This window comes from Rhododendron vialii, chromosome 3a (assembly GCF_030253575.1).
Source record: "Rhododendron vialii isolate Sample 1 chromosome 3a, ASM3025357v1".
In the NCBI taxonomy this organism is placed as follows: Eukaryota; Viridiplantae; Streptophyta; class Magnoliopsida; order Ericales; family Ericaceae; genus Rhododendron; species Rhododendron vialii.
In genome coordinates, this window is record NC_080559.1 from 34237112 (window position 1) to 34252891 (window position 15780).

Here is a 15780-nt window from a genome sequence, read left to right on the forward strand (position 1 = left end):
GTGGGCAAGTCAAAACTTGTTCAAAATGAAACATCATTAATGTTCGAACCATCGAAGACAAAGTTTGTTCAAACCCCCACAAAAAATAAAAAATAAAAATAAAAATTGTCCCAATGACACCATCTCAGTCATTCTCTATCACCATCTCATCAGTTCTTCCGTGCTGGAGGATCTATCCTTGCTATTGGCGGGACATTATATGTTCGTTCCACAGGTACCAACTTTTTATCTTTCTGATTTGGTTTTCTCATTCCTGCAAAAATACACAGAGTTAAACATATGCAAATATATATAACCTAAACACTAGCATGGTAATAAAGTAGATTCAGAACAAAAACAATCCAAAGCCAGCAAGGCATTAATAAAACACGTAACATTATATCATATATATAACCATATATATTTAAGTTGAAAACATGATATATAACCTTCCGCAAGTCTACTGATCATATATAATATTTTATCAAAACTAATATGGAACATGTAATATTTGTATGTTGTTGCAATACAATGAAAATGATACGGTACATCATATATAATCATATATATTTACGTTATTGAATTGGTCCGCGCAGCGGTTTATAGACCTAAATATATAACCATATATAAACTTATAAAATAGTCACATATAATGTTATATATTATTAACTGTCCAATTGTGCTTTACTAATGAGTTCCTATATATACCTTGAACTGTACTCAGTTACCAACATTGATATAACCATATATACTATCAATCGAATCCCTAACTTAATTCAACTATACCATACCAGATCAAAGATTGATATAACCATATATACTCACAATCAACACCCTATCTTAACTTAACCAATACCTAACCGATTAGAGTTTGATATAACTATATCTACTCGCAATCAAAATCCTAATTTAACTGAGCCAAACCATTTATATAACCATATATACGATGAGAAACATAATCTACTCAGAACAGGGTCTCAGAGTCGACGGATACCAATCATAAATTTTCTCCAGGATGCTGTGTACAAAACCCTCAATCACAGGGCAAATAACTTAGGTTTATAATCATATATACGAAGAGAAACATACCTGGTGTATCGATTGCGTTGTAAGATCTGACGAAGGCGATGGAGAAACGAAGGCGAAGAACGGCGACTATCACTGAAATGAAGGCGACTAGATCTGACGAAGGCGAAGAACGACGTCCGACTGAAACGAGGGCGAATCAAAGGCGACTAGCGCAACGGAGACGAACGTGGGTGAACAGGTGCGATCGTTGGTGAACGATCGCGACTGACAAAGGAGGGCGACGATGAAGGAGGGCTGATGATGACGAAGAAGGACCGACGACGAAGAAGCCCGACGACGATGAAGGGCTCTCAGTCTGGTTCGTTGGGTCAATGGCTTTTTTTTTTTCCTCTCTGGTTCATTTTGGAAATGGGGGGAGGGGGGGAAGGGGGGGAGGGGGGGGAGGGTGGACGGGTTTTGTAATGGGAGTAAATGGATATATTTGACATGGAGAAAAATACGGAGATTGAGAAAAAAACGGGGCAATTTTTTTTTTTGAAATGAGAGGTATATTAGACTAATCAGGGTTATTATATCTTTACTAATAGGTTAGTGGACTTAGGAGGTTACAAAATTTAGAAGTGGACTAGATGGGTTTGAAAAGTGCTATAATGGACTTATGAAAAATTCTCCCGGTTTAAAATCTTACGCAAAAGTGGTGAAAAGGGAATGCTCTAATACATCTATCTATCGGTAGATTCGCACTCTGCAACCGGGAGGGACTGAGTAATTTCCGAATTCGCGTGGATAATGATAGATAGATAGATACATTCTTCAGACCATCACTGTGGAGGTAAAGTTAGGGTTTTAAATTCCAACACTCCGCGGGCATTCCCTTCTCCTCGTCGATTGCTCGATCACTGGATGGATTCGAACGACGGCGTTCTGTCTGCAGCCGCCGCTGCCGCCAAGGACGCGAGTGCTGCCTTCCATCGGGAGAAGTTTTCCGAATGCATGCATGTGTTGAACCAGCTGTTGCAGAACAACGGCGACGATCCGAAGGTGTTGCCAGTCAATTTTACTGAGTACTATTACGAAATTTATAACGTTTGTGGCTGATAAACGAACCAAACAAAACGGCTCGTTAAATGCTTGTTTGTGATTAGCTTGTTGCATAACTTAACATATTTTTTAAGCTTGTTTTCGAACCAAGCTCAGACAAACTCCGGTTTGGCTCATTTGACTTAAGATGTGTAAAATATTCTACAAGCTCTTTTGTGATCGGTTCTCTCATAAACAAGCCAAGCTCGAACATATTTTTAAAATTGGTTGAAGTTAAACCAAGCAGTTCGTTCAAAGCTCGTTTGAGATTAGTTTGCTGCATAACTGAACATATTTTTGAAACTCGTTAAGCTTTTGAACCAAGCGGGAACAAACTCCTATCTGGCTCGTTTGACATAAGATGTCTAAAATATTCAAGCTACTCGAAGCTCCTTTGTGATCGGTTCTTCCGTACACAAACCAGGCTCGAACATTTTTTTGAGACCTGTTAAGCTAAACCAAATTTGTTAATTGTTTGGCTCGTTCGGTTCATTTATCCATCCTAGTCATAAATGTTGGGTCTGGTTGATTATTTGAGATTTTGAGTTTTAGTGGTATTTTCAGGTTCTTCACAACATTGCTATTGCCAGGTCCTTTCAAGATGGTTGCTCGGATCCCAAGAAGTTACTTGTATTACTTAATAACGTCAGGGTATGTTTCAGTAAGGTGGCTAATGCTTTTAAATAGCGCAAAATGTGTTTTCTTTGTCTTATCCTTCTTCGTAACTTAAATGTACCCAAGAGTTGTTGTCTTTGTTCCTGGTAGTGACATATTTCTAACCTAGGTCACATGATCCTTCCGCTCATGCTTTCAATCCTTGCTCTATGCACCTGTTTTTAGTCCTCGCTCTCACAATTTTGGTAGTTTGGGATATCTTCAAAATTTCGCTTGCAGTCACGCGCATTATGTCAATTGGGTTCTAACCTGAAGAGTTTTCAAATAAGATACAAGCATCATTATACTGCCAATAGAATTGCATCAGTGGGGAAGTAGGGAAACGAAGGCGTTGTGGAAGTTGAAGAATGGGAGGTAGAATGAGATTAAAGAGGTTAGAGATGGGAGAGCGACAGTTAATAGAACAAGGGCTTATCACTTATGTGATGCAGGCACAATATACGGCTTAACTCATTAATCTACCATTGATGCACTCATTAATCTACCATTGATGCACTGGTGCTGGTTAAAAAGGTTCAGTTTGTCAATGAGCCAAAGCCTAGCCAGGCTGCGAGATTATTTCGAGTTTTATAAAGTTTTTAGGTCTAAATACCAGTCAATTATTGGTTGGAGTTTGTTGGGAGAATGTCTTCTTTTTTAGGTTCTTGACAATTGAGCATTACCTATTGTTTAGAGACCAAGTTGGTTCTATTGCTTCTTTGAATGTGTTGGTTGCTTCAAGTGAACCCAGACTTTCATTCTGTGCATTTTTTAGTAATGGTCTATTTATTAACTGACCACTAGTACAAGCTTAAGCTCAATTAAATTTAAATATCCTCACCCAAAAAAGGCAACTATATTGTTAGTTTTATGTTACTCTTAATGCCTCTGTATGGATACTATCAAAACATCACCCCAACCCACCTGCCCTCTCTCTCTCAGGCGGCCCCCTCTCCCTTTTAGATCTGCCCTTGTCCTCAAGGGAAAAATCAAAAATCTGTCACTCCTCCAACGTTGACTTTTGAAAATACCCCCTTGCCCAAGGACCAGAACCTCTTGCCTCGGCCTTTCCTTTTATGATCCAGGATGGCTTCTGGATTTAAAGTTATTCGCTCGAGTTGGTTGAGAGAATACACTGTGCTTGGGTGCTATAATATGTATGCCACTTACCTTTTGGCTTCTTTTCTTTGGTGCTATTCTATGAGGTTTTTATTTTTGGCTATTTGTTCTCACAATTTGGTTTGCTATTCTTTGTCTTGCTCTAGAGAAGGAGTATCGAGCTTGCTCATGTATCTGAGGAGCATGCAGACACTGTCAGTAATGTTGCCAACAAAGCTGCTTTAGGATCTAAAGGAACTAATAGTGTGCCACAACATTTCTCCACTGCAAATAATTCACATTTTGGTTACGGCGACAAACTTGACACTTCTGTGACACTGATAAATATAGTATGTTCTCTTGATGTTGCACATTGTTATGCTATTGATTGCGAGTACCTAGACAGCTTGGTTCAAAGGTTTAAATTGTTTATTTTGTTACTTTTCTTTTCTTTATTTATGGGTTATCTCTGGTTGATATTAGTTTCAAAATGTTTTTACCCAGGCAATTATCTGGTTTCATTTTCATGAACATGCAAAGGCGTATTCTATTCTGGATTCTTTATATCAGAAGATTGAGCAAATAGATGAGGTATGATGGACTTGTCATTGTAATAGGTTTGTTATGGTAACTTAACCCCTCCACCCTCAAAAAATAAAAGCGACCTTCAAACCAACAAAAAGGAAGAACAAGAAGAAATAAGGCTATAACATCATGCTTATTCATTTGGCTTATTAGATTTTGGTTATTATTTATTTGCAGGGGATAGCTCTCCGTATTTGCCTATTGTTCCTGGATGTTGCATTAGCTTCTGTGGATCCTTGGAAGTTTTTTGTAAGTTCAACTTTTCGGAGTTTGACCAGTTGTCTATCCATATCATTTCTGATAAGCCACAAGTATGCTGTACCTTGTTATTTTCATGCACTTCTTTTTTTGCATTCTTTCTAATTCTTCCAGTGGCATTAGTTTGGTTATAACGTATGTTGGTTGCATGACGGGAATTTTAGGCATTCTTATTTAGTTCCCGTGTATTAGATTTACAGCTTTGGTACCAACACAATTTTGTTGTGATTCCTTTTTGCGCAGGATGTACTTAATTATTTGGAGAAAGCTTGTTCTGTTAGTAACACAATCAGTCAAATTGGATCTTCCAACTTTGAGGCAAAATCTTCTTCACTTCCAAGCCCCTCATCTGCTCCAGATGCTTCTGAAAGTCCTTTATCTAGAACTTTATTGGAGGAGAATCTTGAAACCCTGATTTCAAATATTGACATGAGTGGACGGAATCTAGCAGGACTGTCGGGCCTACAATCTTCGAATAATCGCATGTGGGCCCCATCGGATCATTCTGTTTCGACTTGTGATCTGAGACTGAAGTTGCAACTTTACAAGGTTCAACTTCTTCTTCTAACTAGAAACCTCAAGGCTGCTAAGCGTGAAGTTAAGATGGCTATGGCTATGAATGTAGCACATGGGAAAGATTCTTCCATGGCTCTGCTATTGAAATCCCAACTGGAGTACGATCGTGGGAACTACCCTAAGGCCATCAAACTATTGATGACATCAAGTAATCAGACGGAAATTGGGATTTCAAGCATATACAACAATAATATGGGTTGCATCTATTATCGACTTGGAAAATACCACACATCGAGTATATTCTTTTCCAAGGCTTTGATTAATAGTTCATCTCTCCGGAAGGAAAACCCTAAAATGCTTTCAACTTTCTCACAAGACAAATCTCTCGAAATAATATACAACTGTGGTGTGCAGTACTTGGCTTGTGGGAAACCAATACTTGCCGCTCGTTGTTTCCACAAGGCCAGTTTAATTTTCTGCAGACGGCCTCTGTTGTGGCTCCGAATTGCTGAATGTTGTCTAGTGGCAGTAGAGAAAGGACTTGCGAAATCCAGTTCAGCCCAATCCAATAAATCAGAAGTTAAAGTTCGTGTTATCGGAAATGGAAAATGGAGACAGCTTGCTGTAGAGAATGGTAATTTTGGTAAGGGGGGTTTTGTTGGAAAGGACAATGGGTTTTTGGGTGATGATAAAGAACCTAACCTCTCGTTGCCCTTTGCCCGACAGTGTCTGTTCAATGCCCTGTACTTGTTGAACTGTTTAGAATCAAAGTATACGAATTTTGCTTCCCCTTATAGTTCCACCTCGGAGGAAAACAGGCGTAAGAATTCAGATAACAAGAGTTCATCTGTTAGTGATCCCAAGGGATCTCATCTCTCAAATGCAAATGTGGATTCTAAAGAACAGAAGGGTGGAAGTGCTCCTAATGCCACCTTACAGAGCTCCATATTGAATTATGAAGAGATTTGTAGAAGAGAGAATATGATGATCAAGCAAGCTCTCCTAGCTGACTTGGCATACGTGGAGTTGCACTTAGGAAACCCTTTGAAGGCCCTGTCAACAGCAAGGAGTCTATTAGAACTTCCAGAATGTTCCAGGATATACATTTTCCTAGGCAATGTATATGCAGCTGAGTCCCTCTGCCTCCTAAACCGGCCAAAGGAAGCTGCTCAGCATTTGTTGATCTATTTGTCCAGTGGGACCCATGTTGAACTCCCTTACACTGAGGTGGACTGTGAACAATGGCGGGTTGAGAAAATTGTGGACCTCGAAGAGTCGAATGGCGGGTTTTTGAATTCCAAGAACTCTTCACTTGATGAAACACAAGATGTTGTTTTCCTCAAGCCCGAGGAGGCACAAGGGACTCTTTTGGCAAATTTAGCTGTGATTTCTGCAGTGCACGGAGATGCTGAGCAGGCCCACCGGTTTGTAATGCAAGCTTTATCCATAATGCCCGATAGTCCAGAAGCGATTCTCAGTTCAATTTTCGTGGATCTCACAATCGGGAAGATACAAGAGGCTCTTACCAAGTTGAAACAGTGTAGTCGTGTTGGATTCCTCTTGGGCACTTCACACTAGAAAGCTCTTGTTCATCATCTTGGTCGGTTCCTGCGGTTAGGAGGTAGGTCGGAAATCTTTTTAAGTTAATTTGTACCATATAGCCATATAGGTAGTGTCAGCCCACAAAATAATTCTTTTTTTTCCTCCCCCCTTATTATTTTCTGTAGAATTTTGTTTGAAGTTTTGAGGTTATGGCGGTGGTGGTGGTGGTGGCTGATATTGGTTTGGGTTCAGTTTCATATTTTTGTCTTAGAGGTTGATCTCGTTGGTTTTCAACAGATTATAGAGGTCATGTGCTTTTCTCATGAAAAATGAAAATTGTAACCCTGAAGAAAGTTCGTTCTTTATATTTGTCAGTGCTAAGTCATTTGTTTTATCTAACGGGACCTAATTTCACCTCTTTAAGACTTCTACTACATATTATATTATAGTATACGTGTGGATCTGTTACAGCGGATGTTTTGCTGTTTTTTTCTGAGGAAGATGCCTCAATGCCCTATTCTATCCTACCTGGGAAGTGAACGCACCATTTTTCACAAAACCTTTGTGTGGTTCTGAAAAATTGAATGGTTCATATCTGACTTAGTAACAGTAATGGATCCCAGTTGAAAGAGGGCAAATCAATCGGAGTCGAAAACGAAGCCTGAACCTTAGCCGAGGAAGACTTCATTTAGCATTTTAGCTGCGAAGTTGATTTCCAAAATACTCTGAGATGAAGGGAACAAAATCCCCTCCTCTAATACTACAAGACCTCAGGTTGTGTATGGGTATGAGAATTTCTGAGGATTTATAGACAGAACAAAAGGAAAAGTTGAAGGAAAAGACAATATTATAAACAGAAAATTCAATTAGTTCTGAACATTCAATGTGTACAACAAAGAATCAGTAATCAAACCTTGTATCCACAACACGAACAAAAATTGTTCCTATCTTCATTAAAAAAATATAACAAAATTTGAAGTAAAATAAATCCCAAGAAATGAGAACCCTACTCCAGGAACAAGCACATGAACCAGGCCAAAAAATTCCATTTGTCCGTGAAGATTATTACCACCTTCCTCACCCGTATTATTGAGCAAATAATATCATCCGAGCTCCTGCAATTGGCACACATATGATACATATATACATATATCTTATCTTCCCCTTCAAATCTCCCTGATTTTGATATCCAAAACTAGCTCGTCTACCTCCCACATCCTTCTTCGTCAAGTTCCCGGGAAAGAAAAAAAAAACAGATTCTGTGCGTGGTAGTTACACGAGTCTCGTGAACGGATTTTGGGCTTGGACAGGCATACCGGGCCCATAGGGATGAACATTTGCTCCATATGCATTTGCGAAAGGATTTGAAGGCTGTTGTTGCTGTTGTTGGCCCATCATCATCATCATCATCATCTGCTGCTGCTGCTGCTGCTGGAACATGAAAGCTTGCTGCTGGTTAGCCATGGCTGCCATCTGCACAGAATGTGGGGCCGCCACAGAGTGGGAGGCAAAGAATGGGTCGTGTGCTATCTGTGGCATCAGGGGACCCACCATTGGCCCCTGCTCCCATGGGTTATAGCTCGCATTTTGGTTGGTTCTCCTTATTGCATCATCGTACAGGCTGTCAAGTGTAAGTTTGTCGAGACCTCCACCCTATTTTCCATGCGCAAGTGCAAGTCATAAGTTTTGATGCTCCCCTCAACACAGCATCTATGAATTGAGTAAATAAAAGTATAGAGAAGCTATTTTTTTTCCCCTTCTCTTTTCTTCCTTTAATTTTCACTTTCTGTTTGTTTATATGGTCAAGGATGTAGCAGCTACAACTGCAAAACCTTTGGTCCACTACTCACTAGAAGCGAGAAGCTTGTAAGGAGGACCAACGGGAAAATATAGGAGAAGATTATTCTATTACCAGTTTGCTAGTAGTTGAGGCACTCCCATTTGAGCTAGGTGCAGTAACAAGAGCCAGTTCCCAGCCTGTTGCTCCATTTGTGAGAGGTGAGCCAGCAGTAGTTGGTTGATCACCTGCAACCCCCAAGAGAACAAGAAATATTCAGAGAAATTTCTATACAACATAGAGAGAAGCTTCCATTCAATTATATGCAAGTAAACTGAGCGACACAGGGACCTTTTTGTTGGCAATCAAGTTGTCGATTTTTACAAACTAAACCAAGTTTTTATGTTTACATTTCTAAATAAAAATTCCATATGTCCCATTACGGCAGGCCACTTGTTTAGTGTTTAAAACTCAGCCTGCTAAGTTTGAAGCTATGTTCAAACTCCCCTTTCCAGCCACTAATTGAGCATATTTATTTTATTAACTTAGGTCATCTTTTAGTGAATTAGTTGATTTTATTAAAGAGGCCATGAGACACGATGAAGTTTCAAAATGTCATTATAATGCCATACAGCATAGGTTCCAACAGAAAACTTACCAACAGGCACGATAGCCAATGCCATAGCATTCTTCTCATCTAATTCTGAAGCAGCTGGATGAGGATCGTTCAAACCCTAGTAAGAGAGCAATGTAGATGTTAAAACTCCAATTGATTCAGGTACAAAGGAAAAAGTATTGGAAATGCTTCAACAAAATAGAATCCAAAGATCATAAGATTGACAAAGAAGAAAATAGCAATGATTACCAGTAGATCAGGTGGATTAGTAGCAACAGGAGCTTCCACCTTAACTGGTTCTGGTTCTGGTTTTGGTTCTGGTTCTGGTTCTGGTTCTGGTTTAGGTGGGGATGGTGGTCGTGCCTCAAGCATCTCTGCAGTCTTTTTGTCCTCTATGGCCAAGATTACCTTGGGACTAGCACTTTTAACCTGCATTTTACTAGAAGTCACTAAAAGAAAACATTGCCACACTAATCAATTTTCTCATCAAATCTGAAACAACAAAAAATTATCAACTCAAAAGGTTCAGAAACTGTAGACCTTGCACCGACAGCCTTAAACATTCATAGGTTACTACAAATTTTCCATATACTTCATAAAGCCAAAATGAGAAGTTCTGTGAGTATTGTAATGGTGGAACACATCTGGATTCTTTTGTTGCCAATGTTAAACTTCTAATTCCACTGCATTTTCCAATCTGGATGCCATCAAACAAGTGACAGACCATCCAAAAAAAATAGTCGCAACGTCAGATACTAGTAGTAAATAGAAAATAGTCTCAAATTTAGATAAGCAACCTTGATATTTTCCGTGAAACTGAGGTCATGTGTGAAAACTTTCATGTGTGCTCATGGGAACAAGCTGATACAATAAAGAAAAATGATTTCCTCCAAACCTAAAGATTAATATTTTTCAAGAACACTGATATCCTATGTAGCACGGACACGATATGACACCGAAGAAAGAGAGAACACGTTGAAACACAGAGAGTGTCCCTAAAGTGTCCCCCCAAAGTGTCCTTAAAGTGTACACTTTGATCCATTTTAAAAGTTCTTATAATTGCATTTTTACCCCCGAAGTGTCCCTAAAGTGTCCGTAAATGTCGGAAGAGTGTCGAAACCCAAATATTGGGAAAAAAGACACCGGCGCGTGTCCGTGTCCGACACCTCTGGCGGAGTGTCGGTGCCGCATAGCTGATATCTGTTGCTTTACTTTCATAATAATAATTAACCATGTGACGACTAGCTTTCCACCTATACAAAATGTTCAGCAGAAATTTTATGTACCTGATCCTTGCGAAATGTTGAACCCCGTGGAGCTTCCCTCGCATACTCTTCCATTGCTTGCATAAATGATGCAGGTGGCTTCATTACCAATCAATAATCAATTGCATCAGATTTATGTGAGAACTAATGGTAAAGCCCCAGGAATTAAGGGTCGTTAAAGCGCCAGAAGAGAAATCTAAAACCTGTTCAATCTTGATAAAAGTTTCTCCACGTCTGATGTCAAGGCCTTTGCATATTTCATAGAACTCTGATAGCCTCTCTGCCTGCAAAAATGGTAGTACTTCAATGTACACCGATGAGGACAAGACTACTTTCCCCTAAGCTAGTTTGTTTTTCTAAAATTTCCCTAATACGGTATGTGTATACCGTTGCTAGAAATAATTCCCAAAGTATTACCTGTTGCCCAGCTCTCCGGTATATATCCAAAGCCCTAAGAGCATCAACGTGGGGCATCTCAAAGAACTGTTATAGATCATCTTATCAGATATCCAGGATTTGCTAGGAAGGAAACAATTCAGTAAAAAAGAAAAACAGAAAGATTACCTTGTCAACCAAATTAACAGTACCATCACTGATAGCATTATAGATGTTAATGCTTTCAGAAGCAACCTGTTTATAATAATAAAGTCAGGTTAAGACTTTTGTGAAGTTACTTCGGTAAAGCCCCCGAGAAAGCATGCAAAATGTCAACAAACTCAACTCACCATAGAGAGAGCTAATTGAATCACAAAATTACCAACTGCTGCTCCTTCTGGCTGCAAGAGAGTTCCAGTACAGGGCCCATTAGAATGGTGAAAACTAAATAGCACCATGGTTTATTCAGTTTCATACTCCAATAAATAACACGAAAGTTACCTGGCAACCAAGAACACGAGAGAGAAGCTGCTGCAAAGCTGGTAACTGCTCAAGCAATCCTGGTGTGTCCAAATCTTTAGTTCTCTGTACGACAATTTACATTAACATTCTCTCAATCATTGTTTGACTTAACAAATCACAAAGCAATAGTGGTAAATTGGCAACATATAAATGCATATATAACACATCTGCATGTATACAATACACAAGCAACAAAAAGAAGAGCAATAATTAAACACCAACATCCCTAAACGGAAAAAGAAAACCAACAATTTTAACTACATGGAAAGAATTGCATTTACTGCAGGTTCAAGTAGGTCAAGTTTTGTCATAAAGCTCCAAGAAAATCTCGATGGTGCCTTAGTGTGCTAAAAGTAGAAGCAAACTAGCTAGTAGAATCAAGAGGAATGATTGCCACATCAATGCCAGACCAACAAAATATTTAGCACCTGAAATCCATCAAATGTATGTGTTCACACTATGCTTTTCTGGCTGCATCAGAATCTGAACACCTCAAAAGAGACTGACATTTCAAATGGAAATACAAAGACAACATGTGAACATGAATCCTAAAATCACCTCATATATTGCCAAAAACAAAATAAACATACAATTCAAAAGGTAATTAAATGGATAGCATACGAATAGTTTCTTACAGGGCGGTCCGCCTCGACATCATACTTCAATACACGATAACATTCCATCCTCTCCTCTAAAAACAAGGCATAAGTTCGAACCCAAGCAGAATAATCCCATGCTGAAGAACAGATGACAAATGTTACCAACAAGAGTAGTATTTATAGCAAGTAAAAATGTACTAATCACCAGAAATGTATAATAACATACCACTGGGACTGGAATCATCTTTGAAATGGGCCAAGTTGAGCATGTGGCTTCTACTCCTTCCATAGTTGTTAAGCTCTTCATGAAAAGTTGGGTCCACTTCTCTCAAGGCACGATGAATAACAATTAAAGTTTTCAATGCAACCTAAACATAGAGAATTGTCAGTTACTCAGTAACGCAGAAAAAAGAGACGTTGCCAATTATGCATGACAATAAGGGGCTATCTTGCACACAAGTCTATCTAATCCAGTCATCATTAATGCAGATAATGATGCAGAGAACAATTATCTCAATAAATTGTTGTAAGTTGTAACTTTCTAAGACTCAATGTCAGGTTAGTATGAGGTAAAAAACAATAAAAGATGCTCAACAGCCACAATACAAGTCCCATTTTGCAGCACATTAAGTTCCCACTTCGTTTTTTTTTTTATTTTATCCGACCACTTTGTATTTATATATACAATTTTTCTTCTTCAATTACGAATTGTTGCACGCAAAGCTCAACGTTACTTAGCCACGACACGAGGAAAATGACGCGTCCTAGTTTCCAATTACCATTGCCACCTGGAAATTCTTCTACTAGTTATAACTTGGATGGTCAAGTCACACAAGCTCAAAATATATTGGTGTGATAAGTTTTCAGGTTATAAGATAAGATTTGCCTAATAATTACCGCCCAATTTTGTGTCTTTGACAATCGTCTAGCCAGTGCATGTATGCAATATGCAACGTCAGCTCGAGGCCTTGTAGCTGAAACAGCAGCAAAAATAGCTGCAAGCAGAAAAAATAAGAGGCTGATTAAATTGGTCAAGTACAGAAAGAAACAAATATGGTTTGATAGGGAAACCTGCCCAAGGCACTTCCATCTCAAGGATACCAACCTTTTATGTATTTTTCTTTCGCTGGACGCTCAACATGATTCGTGGCCTTAACAATTGCAATATCCAACTCCTACAAACACAAAAACCCATTCAAAAATACCGTTTACAATAGCACGAAACATTACGAGGATCCCAAGAAGATACAATACCTTGTAATCACTATTTACTTTTGCCAAACTGACTGTGGTGGTATCCTTAATGGCTCCCAGTGCTTTCCTCAAACTATTCTGCGTTCCTCCTGACATTCGCCCTCTCAAACTACAGAATTCTACACAAGGACCACGTCAACAGAACCAGGGTCACCAAATAAATCTCAATTTCCCCCACACAAAATCACATCCTCCAAAACTAGCTAAACTCTTCAAAACTAATTATATCCAGATCCTTGGATTAAATTTTCGCCTCAAGTACAGAAACTACATAAAAATACCTAAAATATAAAAATAGATTTCAACTGATTTTGAATCTAAAGTCATGCTTTTAAGTTAAAATTTCTCTTTTAAGGAATATTACTAAAAACCAGAAACCCGTAATGAAATAACCACCAAGACCTGGTCTGGGTGTACACAAACACAATATGTAATCGTGGATATTGAAAGTCCTGAAATTTAGCAATTAAGAATATATTTGATACCAAAATTGTTCTAACGAATGAAGCTATAAGACCATAAGCTTAACATCAACTAATTAGGAAAATTCACACTTGTATTAAACAAAGACCAGTACTTAATCAGTAATCAAGCTAACCAGTGAGTGGGAAACAAAACAAAACACACCATAACAAATCAATAGTCAAGGATCTAACCCAGAAAAACCAAGCAACACAATCCACAACGAATACTACATTCAAGTGAACTGATTAAGCTCAGATACCATCACAGATGCAAAAGAACAGAGTTAGAGAGAGATCAAACCCTCACCTGAACCCAAATCGTAGAGAGAGAAACAGAGGAGAGAGACAGAGAAATAACCGGGTGGGTCGATTTCGGTCCAATGCGGAGAAAAGTCGCCAAATGAATTTTCCTCGGTTGGCCGTCGGCGTCAAATAATAAAATACGTATCTATATAGTGGTATAGGTGTATCGTGTGTACACCTCAGTATCTCTCTCTCTCTCTCTCTCTCTCTCTCTCTCTCTCTCTCTCTTACTTTTTGTTGGGAGTTGGTGTCAGAATACGAAGCGTACGGCGTGAAGTACCGTAGTAAAGTTGGATTTATGTGGAGAGAAATTTGGGCCGTCGGATGAGGAAGTGGACTTGATGGGAAATGATTTTGGGAGATCTGATGGTCGGCGTGCGTGATAGTGGTGGTTGGAAAGGTGGATTCGGATGCATAGAAACAGTTCGGTTTAGAACAGTAGCACTCCGGTTGGTTATTCGTTACTCCGGTCGGTTGATTGCTCCCCACACAATTAATCAGGATTTGATTGTCGGAGTCAGGACGCAAGAAAGTACTACTATAACTTCTTGCAAATTTTGTAGTCCCCGCATGGATGACCGACCTTTCGATCAGACCAGAAAAGAGATTAGTTAAGGTACGTGTAAGCTGTCATGAACATTCCTGAAAAGATTATTTACTCCCTTCGTACCGAAATTTTAGCACCTCGTCGTATCTTAGGCGAATAAAGAAAGGGTTAGTATATTTTTCAATAGGTAATACAATATGAATTTTATTTGGTAGATCTCAATAAAATTTCTTAAACAATATATTTTTAAAATCACCTTGAAGATTAAAAAGTGACATGAATTTCTAAAAAAGACAAATAAATTAGGACAGAGGGTATACCAAACAAGAAAGATTGCTAACTACGCGCACGATTATTACAAAGTATCTTTTGAGATTTTGGAAATCTACACTACTCGTGTTGAGACAAGGGGAGAGTATTGTTCGGAAAGAAGGATAATTCTGATTTGGAAGGGAAAAATAAATAGTAATTCTGAGATGCAGATTCGATAGCTTGCGGATTTTGCACGTAATTTTCCTTTCCTCAAATATTACATGAGCAAATCTTTGGAGTAATTTCTCTTTTTTATTTATTGTGATGACAAGAATGTTCATGAGAAGATGTGGCTTTGTCCCGATTAATGCTTCGAATACATGTGTCCTATTATCCTATTAGTAATAAATTTTATGTTCAATGCGTATTCAGGGGCATAGTCAGGACTCAGGATTAGCAGGGTCAAATACCTACCCAATATTTGGAGAAACGACAAATGTTGTAGTTTTAGTGACTAATAATATCTATGGGGTCAAATTCGTAAAAGTAAGTACTATAAACTCTATACTAATATGTGAAAATTTACGCAAGTGAGTGGAGTCAAGTGGCCCATCTGCCACAGTGTGGCTCCGCCCTAGTGCATGTTCATAGAAGACACGATGCGAAGAAGTTTAGCGAGGGGCTAAGCACATTTCATGATGAGAATTTCTGAAACAAACGAAGAGGAGTGAGTGTTCTGTATCATTTTCTAAGAATAGCTTCCCAGATGTTCCAATGTACTTGTTTACCACATTTTGTGCTTGTTTTTTGCTTTCTTTCTGTGCATGTACCATGGAAGTCACTACAGAAGAAGCAGATTATCATGGCTGAATTAAAACTTTGGGCTGCAGTGCGGCTCGTAAGCTCGGGGGTTATTGGCTCTAGAATCAAGTTATGAAATTAACAAGATTGATGACATGACATGAGGTTGATGAAGGTTGGTGGTGGTAGTTGTGTGGAATAGGGTGGCTGGCGAGGGTGGCAGTAGTTGCGATGTGAAGGGAGGCAGTGGTGTAGAAGAGAGGA

The 15780-nt window shown here is 38.9% G+C and overlaps 2 protein-coding genes across 4 annotated transcripts; one reads left to right on the forward strand and one right to left on the reverse strand.

Moving 5' to 3' along the window:
• The first annotated feature begins 1745 nt into the window (after positions 1-1745).
• On the forward strand, positions 1746-7161 carry LOC131320263 (uncharacterized). 2 transcript variants are annotated; one of them, XM_058350911.1, is made up of 6 exons: positions 1746-2049; positions 2653-2739; positions 4008-4190; positions 4345-4431; positions 4603-4674; positions 4927-7161. In XM_058350911.1, the coding sequence occupies exons 1-6, from the start codon at positions 1912-1914 to the stop codon at positions 6775-6777; spliced, it is 2418 nt and encodes an 805-aa protein (XP_058206894.1). In that variant the 5' UTR covers positions 1746-1911; the 3' UTR covers positions 6778-7161. The 2 variants fall into 2 exon arrangements, with proteins under 2 accessions (XP_058206894.1, XP_058206895.1); XM_058350912.1 differs by lacking the exon at positions 4008-4190.
• Positions 7162-7570: 409 nt separating this feature from the next.
• On the reverse strand, positions 7571-14179 carry LOC131320264 (putative clathrin assembly protein At5g35200). Of its 2 annotated transcripts, none has more exons than XM_058350913.1 (16): positions 13921-14179; positions 13150-13268; positions 13001-13070; positions 12793-12890; positions 12122-12263; positions 11932-12032; positions 11276-11359; positions 11125-11175; positions 10964-11029; positions 10817-10882; positions 10603-10683; positions 10421-10498; positions 9384-9563; positions 9177-9252; positions 8654-8766; positions 7571-8394 (listed from the first exon to the last, which is right to left on the reverse strand). In XM_058350913.1, exons 2-16 carry the CDS (start codon positions 13243-13245, stop codon positions 8014-8016), a joined length of 1683 nt encoding a protein of 560 aa, XP_058206896.1. In that variant the 5' UTR covers positions 13246-13268; positions 13921-14179; the 3' UTR covers positions 7571-8013. The 2 variants fall into 2 exon arrangements, with proteins under 2 accessions (XP_058206896.1, XP_058206897.1); XM_058350914.1 differs by having other exon boundaries at positions 13972-14130.
• Between the last annotated feature and the right edge of the window lie 1601 nt (positions 14180-15780).

Coding starts and splice junctions, on each gene's coding strand:
- LOC131320263 (XM_058350911.1), top strand. CDS start 1,912: ATGGATTCGAACGACGGCGTTCTGTCTGCAGCCGCCGCTGCCGCCAAG. Junction 4,191..4,344: donor CTGTGACACTGATAAATATA/GTATGTTCTCTT, acceptor GTTTTTACCCAG/GCAATTATCTGGTTTCATTT. Junction 4,675..4,926: donor TGGATCCTTGGAAGTTTTTT/GTAAGTTCAACT, acceptor CTTTTTGCGCAG/GATGTACTTAATTATTTGGA.
- LOC131320264 (XM_058350913.1), bottom strand. CDS start 13,245: ATGTCAGGAGGAACGCAGAATAGTTTGAGGAAAGCACTGGGAGCCATT. Junction 12,891..13,000: donor GAAAGAAAAATACATAAAAG/GTTGGTATCCTT, acceptor TTCTGCTTGCAG/CTATTTTTGCTGCTGTTTCA. Junction 12,264..12,792: donor CAAAGACACAAAATTGGGCG/GTAATTATTAGG, acceptor CTCTATGTTTAG/GTTGCATTGAAAACTTTAAT.